This window comes from Rosa rugosa, chromosome 2, assembly GCF_958449725.1.
Source record: "Rosa rugosa chromosome 2, drRosRugo1.1, whole genome shotgun sequence".
NCBI classification, from domain to species: Eukaryota; Viridiplantae; Streptophyta; class Magnoliopsida; order Rosales; family Rosaceae; genus Rosa; species Rosa rugosa.
Genome location: NC_084821.1, coordinates 38,119,250 through 38,136,621, shown reverse-complemented (window position 1 = coordinate 38,136,621; position 17,372 = coordinate 38,119,250). Strand labels below are relative to the sequence as shown.

Genomic DNA, 17,372 nt, shown 5'->3' with positions numbered 1-17,372 from the left:
ATGCTCTAATATTAGGTGGATGATGGGCTACGATTGGTCGAGTGTAAGAGACGCCCCAACCCTTATTGGGTGATGGGCTAAGTTGAGTATGTGTATCGGATGTTCTAACCTATGTTGATGAACTACGATATTGATAATCATGTCGGATGCCTTAACCTAGGCCAGGTGATGGGCTACGATTCAGTTAGAGCTCTAGTCTGTCAGTCACCGTATTTGTATAAATACGCTTTCGGGGTTTTGGAAAGAAATATGTGAGTTTAGATTCCGTATTAATCCTTGGTGATTTAGAGTGGTGATTTTAGTGACTGATTTTGGGGATTGTGGATTGCTTTGTGGTTGTTGTGATTGTTGGTTGTTTTGCTGGAGTTAAAAGAAATATGATTTAATAAATCAACCGTTCATTTCTTGTTTACTCATACGAGCTTTAAAGATTTCTTTAAAGCTTACCGGGTTTTGTGTTGTTGCCAATTCCCGGTGCACTATTAAATTCAAATGGTGTAGCGGGAAATCCTACAGGTCAGGAAGATCAAGGCGGAGATCGTGCGGGTTAGAGTTTTTGTTTCAGTTTACAGCTTTGTAAATTGTGAGATGTATTATTGAGAGTTGTGAAGTGTGGTTGTTGTGAGAAAAAAATTCAGGACGTTTATTCTATTAAGTTGTATAATTCATGTTTTCGGATTTTAATTGTATTTAAAATTCGGGGCGTGACAGAGAGAGAGAGAGAATGGAAGAGAGATATAGGAGACTTCGTCAGAGTCAAGTCAACGACCACGGGACTTAGGTCACCGGTCACTGGTCGCCGGAAGTCCCCAAAGAGATCGTCGAAGAGGTTAATTGCTCTCTAATAAACGTTTATTGCCCCCCCCCCCCCCCCCCTCCAATAAAGCTTTATTGCCCCTCCAACAAACCCTCTATTGGCCCCCAATAAACCTTTAAGTCGCCGGAATGGGAACTAATCTCTCTAAAATTAGACAAACAAAACTTTGATTAAAGAACAAGATGAGGAGATTACATCAATTCAAAACTAAATGTTGAAAAATATTTTATTGCCCCCCAATAAATGAGATTACTCTTTTGTGTTATACTACTACTCGATTTTTTTTTGTCCAGTATAACAAATATGGATAGTAATCAAACCTGCAATATTTTGACCCAAAAAAATTGAATTTTCTTTTTTTTTTTAGAAGAATTTTTTTTTTGATTTGGCCACCTAGTCTTATCCCTTCAAATTCGCCGGTTGCAGACCTGGAATCGGAACCCTAAGTTCGCAATTGTGATTCTTTCCAGCCTATCAACAAATCGAGATCTGAGTTCGAACTGATGGCAGAGAGCTATGCCTAGTCTTCACGCTAAGGCCGAACTGATGGCATCGCCGCAGAGACCACGGCTTGGAGGAGGATCGACAGAGCTGGCTGGTCTTGACCCCGAGGAGAGCAAACACTAACAGAGCTCCGGCGTCGTCCAAGAGAGACCCGGTGTTGGGAGGCTAGCTCAAGGGCGGTCTTGGCGCAGGCGACGACGTCAAAGGAGTTGCTGGGAAGGAGAGGTTGATGTCGCCGGCTGCGGGGTTTGTGTTGTCGCCGAGGTGAGGGTGATGTCGCCGTCAGAAGTCGAAGTCAGCAGAGAATTTGAGAGAGAGAGAGAGAGAGAGAGGCATAATATGTAGTTTATTAATTAGATTAAGGGCAAAATTGATATTTTACTTTAAATTGGGTTAGTAGGAATAAAATTTTATTTGATGGGGTAAGTGGGAATACATTTGCTCAATTTTGTGCTTTGGGTCAATGACCCATTAAAAAAATATGTGTAGGGTGAGAAGAAAATGAAGGGTGAACAAAGTAGTTAGTAGGGTGAAAATAGCCACAAAAAAAAAATCTTTGTTGTCTATAATAGTAATTTTATATTAAGATAAATAAGTAATTTGATAATTCAAAAAGAAAAGAGATAAAATGAGAAATTTAGAAGTCGTACTAGAAAAACTCTCATATATACTTGTTCCTTAATTCTTTTAAAAAGCATACACGACATTTCGAAAACACTTGATATTGTAGTTATTAACGTCAAAATTGCGAATCTCGAAATTCAACAAAAGCCTTTCCTGATACTGTGATACATGTGAAAATAAATTTAGAGGTAGAGCCGAAATCCCGATGGATGCACTATAGCGAATAAGAAAGAAACAAATTTCACTATGTTTTGGACTTTGGTTACCTTTTGGAGTTGAAAAGTTGCTAAAATTTGATTTCCTCCGATCCACTAAGGGTATTTCATAATATTTATAAAATTGAAGATGTCAAAATTCTTATAGTAATGGGTCGATGACAATATGGTTTCACTGCCTGAAAATTACTCAGAACTAAATTAACTACTCAAATAAAGAAATTAAGTCCCTTCAGGGTTCTTGTATTGTTTGATTTGTTTCGATCCCAACAATGAAAAAGTAGCTAGGGAAATAAATAAAGCGCTAATTTTTCATTGCATAAAAGAGTCAATTTACAAAAACATTTGTCCTTCTCATAAAAAAAATAAACTGCTCCCCTACCAAGCCTAATCCCTGATCACCAAAACCTCTCACCCTAATTCTGGTCAGCATTTCCATTTCAGCAACAAGCTCAAGCAACAAAAGAACCCACATTGCCTTAGCAGCCTCCAAATTAAGAATCACCATGAACTTGAACAAATCCAAGCTTCAGGAGATGTGCCAAGCCAGAGGTTGGACCTTCCCCAAGTACAGCAGCAACCAGCATGGCCCACCTCACCGACCTCGCTTCTCAGCCTCTGTGCTCGTCCATGGCTTCACCTTCAACACTAAAACTATGCTTACCTCTAAGAAAGAAGCCGAGTGCTGTGCTGCTGGGTTGGCCTTGGCTTACTTCGATGAAGACCCACAACCACCCCAGCCCAAACGCACCAAGTGTTTCTCTTTCCCGGCTCAGCCGTCTCATATAGCTTCACTTCCTCCACCTTCATCACCAGGTAACAAGGTTTTAGAGGCTCTGGGTCTCTCTAGTTGAATTTTTATTTTAGTAGTATTCACTGTTTCTAGTTTTATGTTCTGTTTCTATTGTTGGGTCTCTCATAGTTACTCGATTTCGTGTCTGTGTATCAGGTTTGCTGTATCACACGTACAAGGAGAATGAGATATGGGTGAGTCTCTGTTTTTTAAGGTTGATATTTCTGATTCTGTTCCTGAAGAAAAGGTTAAAAATTTCTGAGTCGTGAAGTTGTGAAATTGGAAATGTTTTATCTTTTCATGCTATGTTTTATCTTTGAAAAGGCTAAGGCTTTTTGAAATCTGAAGCTGAAAAGAAGTATCTTGAGAAAGAGCTTGAGCTTCAGAAGACACTGTCTTGATCAATGGGTGCATAGGCATTCGGTGGAGCCGTTTCTATTTGCTCCTTGGTTCTGATACTTGTCTTGATTAATTAGCATCTCTGCCTTTGCAGAATAACTTTTTGGTTGTTAATTTCTCTTTTGCTATTCTCTAGTGTTCAGAACTTGTTTTGTTGACATGCTCGGAGCTAATGTAGCCTCTCTTTCAGAATGAGACAACTAGCACAGAGGGAAAGAAGGACACTTACGAACTGGAGCTAATGTTGGCAGAAGAGAGAAAGGTTTGCTGTACTTTGTTTTCTTTTACTTGGTAATTTGGTTGGTTGGAGCAATCACATGTGTACATGAAACTTTGAGATTAATTTGTATTTTTCATGATTGACCAGCTATGGCAGAGAGAAAAGCATCAGCTTCAACTAAAGAACTTTGAATTGGAGAATCAGATTGATATGAAAAAGAATGAGCTGGAGCACTGCCGCAAGGAGCTACAGCATATGGTAATCATACCGTTGCAAATGTTAATATCGATCAACTTAGACTCTATTGGAATGTTATAATGATTTTACTACTCACATATATTTCCGGCTTGTATATGATATTCGTTCATACACACTCTGATTTGGAATATAGTTTGTGGACTATTGTGTGCCTTCATTGGGAATCAAATTTTCACAGGGAGGAGAGAATGGTAACTAGGAGAAATGACGTGAAAGAATTAAAAACACCAATGAAGTTTCCTCCAACTTTATTCTTGTTCCCTTATCTGATATTCGATGAAAATATAATGAAACATAAAAAATTGTTCTAGTAGGATTTAGATCGAGTTACTGAGAAGGTACCATGGGGTGGTGCAACGTCAACCTCATTTTCAAGTTCCATTTTTAGTAATGCTCTACTTTGTTTTCTAGTTTAAGTATACATCATTTTTCTTATCTTTTATTTGTTTAGTTCTCTCCTTTGGGTAATCTAAAGGCCAAAATATGATTGGCTTATATTCTTGGCATATGTTATTTGATATGAGCTAATACTGTGGTTATTTATGTAAGAATGAGAGAGCAGAATCAGAGCAGAAGAAAGCAGAAAATCTGATAGCGCTGGCAGAAAAGAGAAAGGTTTGTAGTCTATTTTCTTTTCGAAACTTTGAGATTTGGATGAATAAATCTCTGATATTTCTTGCGCTTTATTGGTGATTGCAGAGAGAAAATGAGAAGCTTCACTCAGAAATAATTCAATTGAAAGACCAGTTCCAAGCCAAACAGGCAGTGAATGAGGATTTTGAGGCCCAGAAGAATATTAAAGCACTTGAACAAATGTTAAAGGAGAAGGAGCAGGAGCTTACTGATCTGTCAGAATTTTACAATGCACTGATTTTCAAGGAGAGGAGCAATAATGATGAGCTGCAGGGGGCCCGTAAAGAGTTAATTGAGGTATGTTCATATTCTAAGCATGTTTTCGATATAGTTTATAAACTATTTCCCTACACTATATATTGGAACTAATGCATGATTAAAATCAGAATGCCTTGAATAAGTTACAGTCTCTCTGTCATATTTGTTGGTTCACTATTTTTGATAATCGATTTTGTTGGGAAGAAAGGGGAAGGCATTTTTGGATATGTACTTATGTAGTGTGCCAGCTATGTATTGGGTATTTTGGTTGGTATGAAATTGAAGGATTCTATTTTACTTTTTTTTTTTTTTTTAGAACAAGTGTTTTGGATTTTGTCTAATTTTTGTTCTCTGTAGGGACTGAAAAATCATTCAAAAATATATATTGGCGTGAAGACATTGGGTGATCTTGACTTGAAGGCATTTCAAGTTGCAGCCAAGAGAAGATATACTGCATTAGAAGAAGCAAATGAGAGGGCAGTGGAGTTGTGCTCTATGTGGGAGGATTATGTTGGGGATTCTAATTGGAACCCATACAAGGTTATTATGGATGAGACAGGAAAAAGAATGGTATATGATGAACTAAATACATCCCTCAATTTAGCATGTCATACTGGACATTTCTTTTACTATTGTTCACTTTGTTTGATTTTTGATGTAAATACAGGAAATTATTGATGAAGAAGATAAAAAGTTGAAAAATTTGAAGACTGAGCTGGGGGATGAAGTATACAAGGTGGTGACAACTTCGTTAATGGAATTGAATGAACATAATTCCAGTGGGAGGTATAAGATACAAGAGCTTTGGAATTTTAAAGCAGGGAGGAAGGCAACACTTAAAGAGGGAGTTGCTTACATTCTGAAGCAATGGAACGCCCTTAAGAACACGAAGCGGCGAAGAAACTAGAAGTAAGGCATATGTGTTTAATATTTTACTAGCTCCACTGTTTGAATCAAATCTATTATCGTGCTTCTTCGTAATTGTGCATTTTATAAAATTGTGTGAGAAATTGATGTTTAGTGTACTGCATTCTACTCAAGACTGAAAATTGAAAGATGATTACACTCGGATACGGTATTTTAGTACTCTATTAGTAAATTGAAGTGGAAGAACATGTGTAGTTGAGTTGTCAATTTTACCTATTTCGTATAGAATTCCTGATTGCGTAGGGTTTGTGCAGTGAGGTTTATAAATGCTACTATTTGCTCACAGGTTAAAGGGCTTTCATCTGAAGAGTTTGCTGCTCGTAATGAGTTGGTTGAAGGCTTGTTTACAAAAAAGGACAAAACTGGAAGTAACCACTGTTTTGCTGGGAAAAAAAAAATGCCTATGTAGAATTGAATTGATTGACAACAAGGTCAATCAGTTTCCCCTCTTGCATATGTTTTTACATTCAGTACTAAAAATGATGCCTCTTGGAAACGATCTTGTAAATTGAAATGTAAAGGCCTTCCTCTATGAATTTTTGTGTCATTCTTTACTTCCCATTCAGTTTTGAGCATTTCTATGTGCTGAGATTAAGGTTGATGTAGTTTAGTTGGAATGAAGTTGGAAGCAAGATTTTTGAGGTTGTGTTTTTGGTTTCTGAGGTTTTTGTCTTGTTGGGTTTTGTGGGTTGTTCTTGAATTTTGTGCTGGTGAAGTTGTGTGTGTTTTTTTGTTGCTGTCTTTGGTAGCTGATAAAAATGTGGGAGAGTGGGAAATGGTTTTGGGGATTGGATTTGTTTGAGAATTAATTAGGTGGGTTTCAATGAGCTTATCAGCTTGTTCTAGATAACTGGGTGGAATTCAAATTCAAGTAGCTGGCTCTGCTCCTGTTCTTGATGGTTTTAGAAACTAAAGTAGTTTGACAGATGAATATGAATTATTATATGGGATGTCATAAATGTTATATGAGAGGGGCAATGGGTAAGTGGAGGAATTTTGTGGATGCTCTTTAATAAAAAGTTAATGAAGGTGTGAAGAAGGTTGGAAGGTGAATGTTTGTTCCTGAATTTGAGTTGATTAAGTTCAATACTTTATAATGCGCCTGCAAGATTTCTTCTTTAGCTCCATTAGTGAAATCAGTTTCGACTTTCTACACTCTCTCAAGGTGGCAAGATTTTTTTTTTTTTCTTTCTTTCTTTTCCAACACCTGTGGCAAGATTTCTTCTATAAGATTTGACAATTTTGTGTCGATGTGTATGTTGGAAGTGGTACTTGCTCTTGAGAGATGCAATAGCATCTGCATTATCTGAAGATAAATTTGATGTCTGCTTGGTTTCCGGGAAAGGCCGTTGGCAGAAGAATGCGAGATCATAAGTTAGGAGGTTCCATCATATTGTTGACCTCGATTGTAAGAGGGCTTTATACAGGAGCTGCCGCCTATGGTGCTCGTTCAGCAGCACTGCAGCTGTTAGTAAGAGTATGTTAATTGCATTGACTGAGTCACTGGTCAAGTCACTTGCTAGGTCACTGGTCACGTCCAATGTTGATCACAAGTCAGTAGCTAAGTTACTGTCAATCACATATCACTGGCTAGATCACATTGCATATCACTGACCATGCCATTATTATACACGTCACTAACCAAGTCACATTACATGTCACTAACATATTTGAAATTTTCAGGTCACTGATATATCCAGGTCATTGGCAAAGTAAAACTGTTAACCTCAAGTCACTGGCCATGTCATAGTAATGAACATGTCACTGACCATGTCAATGATTATGTAACTATCAAAGTCACTGATAATCTTCTCATTTTCACAAGAAGAAGCATTGTAAGTATACAACACTTTAAAATGTTACTTTATTGTTATACTGTTCAAATTCACTAACTTGAAGTTTTATATGGCCAACAGACTGGTTAGTGACTTGCATCTTAAGCAATAAACAAATTTCTAAAATTTCTTCTATACTCGCTACTCTTCTTCATATCCTTTTTCTTCTTGACGAGTACTTCTACTTCTTCTTCACTTTCTTCCCTTTGTTTTCTTTTACCCCGGCCCATGTGTCCTGTTTGTATAACCTATACAAAATTGTGAAAATGAGAAGATCATTAGTGACTTTGATAGTTACATGATCAATGACATGTTCATGATTGTGACACGGCCAGTGAAATATAGCCAGTGACTTAAGGTTAACTGTGAGTTGGCACTAAGTACTAGGGACCTAGCCAGTGACTGGGTCAGTGAAATGTGCATAACAGTGACATGGTCAATGACATGCAATGTGACTTGACCAATGACATGGATATGACAATGACTTTACCAGTGACTTGGCAAGTGACATGTGATTGACAGTTACTTGGTCAATGACTTTGACAGTTACATGTTCAGTGTCATATTCATGATTGTGACATGGCCAATGACATAGCCAGTTACTTGAGATTAATGGTACCCCCTAGCTGCAAATCTAACCTCAATCTCTCCATCGTCACTAACAATAGTAGCCGACGTGCCACCAAGGGTCAGTACCCGAACCACTCGATCTGGGCCGCTGTTGTAAGCGTGCCACCAGCCTTCACCAGCAAAGACAACCAAAGGAACAAGAGCAATCTCGTTCCTATCACCCCACGCTTTCGGCGATAAAGAAACCTTCCACCGCGCGCCGTCATCCACAAGGTAGACAGAGAGAGCAGAAAATCCAAACCCTCCGCCCAAAATTGCCAACACGCCGCCAAGGAACCCTAGCATTGCTCTCAACCTCTCGAGAGAGTTTATAGTGAGTCAAAATAAGCCGTACGATACTAATAGATTTTTGACTTTCAAATTATGTTATAATAATTCAGTTGTATGATTAATACTTTATGTTTGGACCCCCTAAAAGTTAAATTTTGGTTCCGCCCCTTCATACCTTCAAACTTGATATTTGGACATCTCTCTTTTTCTAAGTAATAGTTGACTTTGTCAACTCATGTCAAAGTTACCAATAAAGACACGAAAGAGGGAAGCAGTCTCTTCTTACCTCTATGAATAGTAGTAGACTTCAACTTGGAGAAATCTTTCTCCTCCAACATAAACTCTAAAATATACATCAGTAAAGGGCTTTGCCATTAAATTTTTGAAAATCAATAGAAAATTTTATCACTTGCTTCTTTGGACTGGAGCGGGAGTGAAACCTTTGGCGGTCAAGAAATTGGTCACCTCATTGAAATCCTCCTCGAAGGATTTTACTTTATTGAGATCCTCTTCGAAGGGTACCTTGTCGAGATCTTCCTCGATGAATTCCAATCTGACCTCGATGGAATTTACCTTATCAAAATCTTCCTCGATGGGTTCTATTATTACTCGACAAGATATCTTTTCCTGATGGGTTCTATTATTACTCGACAAGATATCTTTTCCTAAACGAGAAATCACCTCATATCTTTTCCTAAATGAGATATCACCTCTTTGACAAGATATACCATTCTCGATGAGATACCTTCTTATTGAGTTTTTTAAACTATTCCCAAAATTTTCACCCCACAGTTCTGTTACTTGACTTCAATGCCCACAAATCAATTCTTAACATGAAAACTATACACGACTCCATGTTGACACACTTCTCTGCATCCAAAAGAAAAAATTGCTCATGGTATTGAAATTGAAAAGCTTGGGAAATCTCCATGCCTTGTATTTGAGAGAGAGAGATATATAAAAGCAACATAGAGGAACGACTACCACCTGAAGTTTATTTTTTTTATTTTTTATTTTTCAGCTTAATCGTATCAAATGTAAAATAGGATTGCAAAATTTTAAAAAATTAAGAGGCAACTACTGATTTTGAAGGTATGAATAAAGCCTCTTAAAAATTAAAGGCTTTTATTGATTTCATAAGACGATAAGCATTTTGGAAAAATTAGGGAGACATATTGGTTATTTGTAAAAGTAAGTTAAATGCTTATTAAGTGGGATGTCTAAATACCAATTTAAAAAATATGAACATGACAATGTGACATCCCTTTTGTAAAACGCTCAAATTTTCAAAAAAACCAGACCACTTAGGTCGGGCCGTAACAAGGGCCGGGCTTTCGGGCTAAAATACCCATCCGTAAGTCTTAGTTGAACCACATTTGAGAGCAATCTTTTAATTAGATAATAGAAAAACAAAGGGAAAAAAAAAAGGAAAAAACGAAGAGGGATAGAAATTTTCGACCGTTGAAAAAGCTGCTGCCGTGTTGCTCATATATTTCTCCAAAAGCCAACAGGGTCAAAGTTGGCTGGGTTGCTCTAATGGTCACTGCCGATATTGCGGGTTCAATTTTTTGCATTGGGCTCATTTTCGCAGAACTGTATGCAGTAAGCTACATATATACCTTGTACACGTCGATTCCTTGTGCCTCCATCTCTCTAGCTCTGTTTGTTTGGTGACTTTGGTCATCGGTCTGTGCAGGCATGCCATGTCCGACTGTTTCTCAGAAGATAATAAGAAAATGCCTGCATGGTCGACCAGAATTAATTGTTGATCCGTTAAGTTTGATTATTTCTTCGGTAATTTGATCATATACATCTTCTGATCCACATACCTATCCCTGATTTCTGTCCATCTTCTTCGATGGTTTTCAAAGTCAATAAACATTTATTTACAGAAGCCACTTCTGATCAAAGATCAAACTCCTAATATGAAAACATACAAGAAAGAAACCTTCGTGAAGTTAAACCAGAATCAGCCAAAAGTTTCTTTTCCCTTTCCAGGAATATGTGATTTAGGAGGAGCAATCCTAGAAGCAATCACATACCATTCAAACCCACTTATTCTCTGAACACCAAACCACAAAACTCCTTGCTACGAAAGGTTGGTTCAATTCCATCATAAACTCTTCATAGAAAATGAAACTAATTGGAAATAGTTTTGCTTTGACATTAGGGTTAATTACTTGTTTCCATACCCCAATTCTCAACATCAAGTTCTTGTAAACTACACAACATGAACTTGCTGTCGTCGTTCATTTGACACCATTTTTCTTTGTGGTAATCTTTTCCTTCACATTTACCATTTCTATCATCAATCTCCATTTGGTAGAAAGAAACTACCAAAAGAGGAAAGTAGTTACCAAATGGGCCCCAAGTATAATAATACGATTGTTTTTATTCATTGTAGAAATTAATGTTCTCTATTTAATTTTTGCTTTCAGTTGTACTATGCAATAAGAAATACATGTAATATATTATTTGATCTTGTTCGTATACGATGATGCTGTACTTGAGGATTTTGATTGTTTCTTAATTGATTGTCTAGTAGACGATTCAAAGTTGTTGCTGTTCTTTAATTTTCTAACTAACAAAATGTTGTTCGCTGCACTATTGCATCTCCCTAAACCATGAACCAGAACAGTTATTTCTTCCTCGCTAATTACTTGCTGATTTTTTTTTTTTAAATCAAATTACGATGATTTCTCATTTAACTCAAACCAGAGTGACACGTTACATATCTTTCTATTTTCATGAACACAAGCAAATAAGAAAAGTGACATATAAAGGGCAACACTCATTAAAACATCAAATATTCACTTATTAAAATTAGCCTATGAACTATGAAATAACATAATAAATAGGTTAAGTTAAAAAGAAAATAAAACTTAAATTTTCTCCTCGCCCCTTCAAACTAGGGCTATGAGGCTTTGTAAGATAAGCTAAGCAAAGTTCTGGTGCTTCTGCTACCTTCTTTGACTTGGTGGGGTTTTTGTTCTTGGAACCAAGTGGCGGTGTGCCCCTTTTCTTCTTTGGTTCAACTTTTTCCTCGTGTTCAACTTCCTTAGGCACCAAAATGCTTCATGGAGCCTTGATCATGCCAAGAGACTTAGCAGAGAACTTTGTAGTGAATCCGGCAGCCTCAGCTTCTTTGTAGGCGCATCCGTATATTTGTTCAACAGTTCTGGCAACAATACCTTCAGCTTCTTTGGAGAGGAGGCTAGTGATAACAACTTCATTAACTAGATCAGGTTCCTCTATAGGTACATGCTTCTCAACTGGGCACATTATAGGCCGACTTAAAAGATTGCGAACCAAAGAAATACAGTAGCAACAAGAACAACCAATAGTCCAGCACAAGAAAATAGAAAAGTTATTGGTACAAATTTAATGTATTTTGGGTTTGTTTTGGACATGAATAGGATCTCTGCCATTAATTTTGACAATGATGAATTTTGATACATAACCTTTTTTTTTTTCTTTTTTTTTGAAAGGGGTTTGGAACCCAGCGCTGGGAGGCTCAGCCTCACGCTCGATTCCATTTATTATATTAATAGTAAAATTTTGCATCAGGGGGGGGGGGGACATATCACCTAAACCCCAAGCTACAGATAAACAATGACAATAATCCTCATAGAGAACATCCTGAATAATAGCAGGTGTCTCCCCTAACCAAACATCATCAAAAGAAGCACTACTAGCAAGATGTGCAAGCCTATTTGCAACACCTTTCTTGCAACTACATATATAGATTAATGAGAGATGAAAGTGGTGATATGAATTTCAATTTTATTTCTTATTGTCAGACAATAAATTTTCTATAATATACTTAGTGACAATAAAATTCATGTTACAATACCAATTTAATAAAGAACGTGTCAATCATTACAGAAGGGCCTATTATTTCATAACTTAAGTTATTTGAAACATCACAATTTCAATAAAAAGATATGCATTCTCAATAATGGAAAAGTAATGTTCGGGAATTAATTTCTACAAGCAATCAAAACATAAGAACTCAATTTCCAAGTAAACTTTACTCACAATTGAGAAAGAAAGATGAGGTTTAGGGCACGAAAGGTAAGATAATGATTTCGTCAAAGTAACTGAGGCACAATTTTTTTTTTTTTTTTTCAACTTTGATCCAAATTGAGCACAAAAGGAAATTAATCATATATATATATATGTATTGTTATATTATAGTGACACAAGCTTGATGAATTATTGAATTAAGATGGAGGTGCTCGATTGGTGTCTTCAATTACGAGCTATGATCTTGATTCTTTGCTTTTCTTTTTGCTTGATATGTTGTTTCAGTATTTCATTTTCCTGGACAAACCCATCACAAATTACGGAAATTGAGTGATGGAGTTGTGAGTTTGTGAGAAACATAGGTAGAGTGGACTGATGAAGGAGTGTGGTGGTGGTGGATGCAGAGCTGCCATTAAATGGATGGAGGTGTATATTTAGTTATCACCAGCAGTAATATAGGAAGTTATGGAGATAAAAGAACAAAAAAGAAAAGAAAAAAACATAGAGATGTGTATTAAATAGTAGTTCAAGATGTGGGATTAAAATTTCATTTTGCATATATATTTAACTCATTAAACATACAAGAATTTCATTTTCATGAACCAAACAAAGACCTTATTGAAGACTCTCCCCATTAGTTGAGTTGATATAAACTCCAAGGGTTCGTGGGAGCAAAATAATGGGAAACTTGAGCTTTTTTTTTTTTTTTTTTAAATAAACAGAATATTTCATTAGTCCATAGGCAAATTGAATGATACATAGAAGTCTAGCGACTTTTAATACGTATTAATGAGGTCTAGCGCTCCACCTCATTAGGCAGTTTATGACGGTCCTGCTTGTGTGAACAGCACCCATGGACCTGAAAAAATTGGTGTAGAACGAATGTCCTCAAATATTTCCCCGAAACAGCTTTAACAGAAGACTATGAAACCAATACCCTCAGAAATCTGCAAGGAAACGACGCGGGTGTTCGACCTCGGTCTCAACTGTCACGCCCCGGATTTTGAATGATAAATTCAAATCCGAAACCTGAATAATTACAATTACAAAAAACCAAATCTCGAAACTTCGAGTTCATTATTACAATTCACTCTCACAATATATTATAAAGCTCAAATGAGCATAACACACCTCACAACTTACAATATATTGTTTCTCAACAATAAACTCAATATCTCTCACAATATATTGTTTCTCAACAATAACTCAACACAACTCCAACAATACATATTATTTCACGTAATAATATATATACAGACATTCACACAGGAATGTCTAGTAACACCAACAATAGTTCATATGATTGCAACAAAATAAAGCAATTAATTGTATTGGGTTCGTAATATGAACCACGTGAGGTTTACTCACCTCGATAATCCCGCTGCGTCTTCAATTCAGCTCAAAATACGATCCACAATCGTCCACCAACTCAAACCGTCAATCACCTAGTCCAATAATGATCTTGACTTAGCCAACAACTCAAATATGTAATTAAACGACGATCCAACGCTCAGATTCAAATTAAACGATGATCCAACGGTCGGATCTGAATTTAATGATGATCCAACGGTCGGATCCTCACGGATCGCCTTTAGGATCATCCTCCAAAATTATCACGAAGATCCAACGGTCAGATCTTCCTGAATCGCCTTTACTAACATCTCCACAAAATTATATGAAAATCCGACGGTCAGATTCTCACGAATCGCCTTCCGAATCACTATTTCTCAATTATACGAAGATCCAACGGTCGGATCTTCGCCCGTGACCTCACAAGGTCACCGGGACAGTCATACGATCAACATATCCAAAATTGAAGCAAAACCGATGGTCAGATCTTCACAGATCGTAAACCGAAGATAAACGTAAAAACGTTAAATAGTAACGTCAAAACGTAAATCCACTATTTATCAACTTTTTCTAACATGACCATGTTATATATCAAAACGCTCGTATGGATGCATAGATCATCGCCTAGATAATGAAAACTCGAAATATGGTCTGATGCGCCGCCACAAGCGGTGGTCAGTGGGCGGTCAACGCGGCGGTCAACGCCGGTCAACCACCTCAGATGGCAAAGTGACCAACTACAAACTGGTTCAAAATGAAAGGGTGGTCGACTTTCATACCTGGAGCTAAGCCTGGTTCGGCCTAGATCGTCCTAAATCAAGCGTTGAAGTTGGATTAATCTCGTGCGTCTGATCAGATTCCAGATTGAATCAGGGACGTCGAAATCTTCAACTCGTGATCTTTCACTCCACACTCCAAATCGTCAAGCAAGGCCTATATGGGGATGATCAGGGGGAGGAGGAGATCACGAAAATGGGGAGGATCGGCCCGTGCAACGCCGGCACGGCCAAGATCCGGTCGGGTCGAATGCTAGGCTCTGGGGGGCTTCGATCCACGTCTGGGGGCAGCGGCGGTGCAAGGGGAGGCCACCAGGCGGCTGGGCGTGGCACGGCGAGTCCGGAGAGGGCCGGGTCGTGGCCGGAGGACGCCGGAGGAGGGAGATGGATCCGGGTCGGGTCAGTCGGGTCGGCTGCGTAGGGAGGAGAGAGAACGGAGGAAACCGGGGGCCAAAATGCAAAATTTGCATTTTTTCGTCCTTAATGAATAAATCTGATATTTTTCCTATTTATAGAAAATTCCCAATTTTCAAATATTCATAACTTAATCATACGAACTCCGAATATTGCGTTCCACATGTCCACGAACTCGTATCGACGAGCTCTACAACTTTCATGAAGGGAGTTTTCCCAAATTTTGAACGTATAAAAAGTCAACTTTGTTGACCCCCTAAAAACGTTCGTTTTCGAAAATAAAATCGTTCGAACTAATTCCACAACTTCTCCAAGCTTCGTACTCGCTCCTACTATCGTGAAATCATTTCTAAAAATCCACGGAATTTAATTTGGATTTTCCGGGGTATTACAGTCTACCCTCCTTAAAGAAATTTCGTCCCGAAATTTGAGCGTAAGTCAATTCCTCTCGATTAAGGTTGACCTAACCATCGAATATCCATCTTTCCCAAAGCTGTAGTAATCTACAAAGCCTCAACCCTTGTATAAAAATACATTCCTATGGCCACTAAATCCTTTCATCACAAACGTAAACGCACAACACAATTGTTCAACATCAATCCACATCAATTACACAAAATCATCACATGGATCATCTCATAGATCCTCACATAGATCTTCACATAGATCATCACATAGATCTTCACATAGATCATCACTCTGTACTGGCATACAAGCACAGTAAACACTCTCACAAAGTGTTTCGCTACTCAATTAGCATCACGGTAAATCTCCATAGTAAAACTTAAGATGCATCACTCAAAACAAATCATCCCCAAAAGCACGCCAATAAATTATGTCATCCAATGATGATGACTTGGGCTTGCTCAATCCTTGGGTTAAGCACTAGGGCTGGCCAATTGGGCCTGAAGAAATCGGACCATCCACATTTCGAACCGGCCCAAACCACTTTGGGTTTAACATTTGGGCCTACTATTCGGGCCGAACAATTGGGCTTACCATTTGGGCCTACCATTTGGGCCTACCATTCGGGCTTACTATTTGGGCTTACTATTTGGGCTTACTATTTGGGCTTACTATTTGGGCCTACCAATCGGCCCACCAACTTCCAGCTCGGCTACGGTATGAAATTGTACATACCGTATATACGTATGCATACCGTACAGATCGTATATACGTATGCATACCGTACAACTGTATATTCGTATGCATACCGTACAGACCGTATATACGTATGTATACCGTACATACCGTATATACGTCGTATCTCAAGCATATACGAGATCCAAAAATATTTGTAAGAGGTAAGGTTCGAACTCCCGACCTCAAACACGAAGGTTTTGCTCCCAACCACTGAAGCAAGAGCTGCCTTCATTAATATATGCTCACGTGTTATATTTATTATGTCATAAGCGACATAAATAAAATAACGGGGGAGGCAAGGTTCGAAACCTTAACCTGCTGCACAAGGGCTTTGCCCACCAACCACTGGAGCACAAGCTGTGCTTAATATAATGTGTACAAATGTTTTACTTATTATGTCATAAGCGAACATAATAAAAATAAACGAGAGGCAAGGTTCGAACCTCTGACCTCTTGTACATGAGCCTTGCTCTTCAACCACTAGAGCACCAGCTGCTCTCGTTACTATCCATGCAACTTCTTTTATTTATTCTATCATAAGCGATAGAATAACAACAAACTGTCGGTACACTCCACGTGCCACGACACGTCTCTTCCGTGATTTACGGAAAGCAAATCACTTTCGGCTAAAGCTGTCTGCCACAGCGTCTCGAGGTTCGGCCTGTCCCCTTACACGCTCAACACGCGCCAATAGCTTTTCCGGGTTTCGGGGCGACTTTAATCCAACGCGTAGAATGAATCACAGGAATCGTTCATCCAACGGTGGAGATCTGCTCACCTCGCTCTATAAATAGGTGCATTCTGGAGAAAAACTGTTCACTCCAAAAGAAAGAAATTTTCTTCCGAGCTCAAGTCTTTCTCTCTCAACTCTTCAGCCTTTCTCTTCTCAAATCCTTTCTTCATCAATTTCAATCCTTCTCTTCTGATCTTCTCTCCCATCTAGTTGATTCAATCCCATCTTTCCTCTGAACTTTCAGATCTTCAATATTTTCCTCCAAATCTTCAATCCTTCTTTCTCAGATCTTTTCTTCCATTTGAAGATTCGATCTCATCTTTCCTCTGAGAATCTCAGATCTCCAATCACCAGTTCAACAACTCCAATCCTTCTAACAAAATCTCCCTCAAACACTAAACCATGTATTCCTCGATTTCCACATCCTCTCACCCCATGACCCAAGAGCCACGAACTCTGCAACTAATGGAGCTCCAAACCCCGCAACAAATGGAACCACAACAACAGCAACCAACAGAGGAGGGAGGAAACACCCAAGCAGCTGGAA

At 38.3% G+C, this 17,372-nt stretch overlaps 1 protein-coding gene across 2 annotated transcripts in view; it reads left to right on the top strand.

Annotated features, from left to right (window-relative positions):
* The window catches only part of LOC133734714 (factor of DNA methylation 4-like), an 86,329-nt gene extending 80,080 nt beyond the window's left edge, over positions 1 to 6,249 (top strand). Inside the window, exons 1-9 of one of the 2 annotated variants that reach the window (XM_062162326.1) lie at positions 2,530 to 2,976; positions 3,110 to 3,147; positions 3,543 to 3,614; positions 3,720 to 3,830; positions 4,380 to 4,445; positions 4,530 to 4,760; positions 5,079 to 5,291; positions 5,389 to 5,630; positions 5,935 to 6,249. In XM_062162326.1, the coding sequence (XP_062018310.1) occupies positions 2,667 to 2,976; positions 3,110 to 3,147; positions 3,543 to 3,614; positions 3,720 to 3,830; positions 4,380 to 4,445; positions 4,530 to 4,760; positions 5,079 to 5,291; positions 5,389 to 5,628 (1,281 nt within the window). In that variant the 5' untranslated portion in view covers positions 2,530 to 2,666 and the 3' untranslated portion in view covers positions 5,629 to 5,630; positions 5,935 to 6,249. Of the gene's footprint in view, positions 1 to 2,529; positions 2,977 to 3,109; positions 3,148 to 3,542; positions 3,615 to 3,719; positions 3,831 to 4,379; positions 4,446 to 4,529; positions 4,761 to 5,078; positions 5,292 to 5,388; positions 5,631 to 5,934 lie in introns of those variants that run through there. The other variant, XM_062162327.1, reaches the window with a different exon arrangement.
* Positions 6,250 to 17,372: the final 11,123 nt, after the last annotated feature.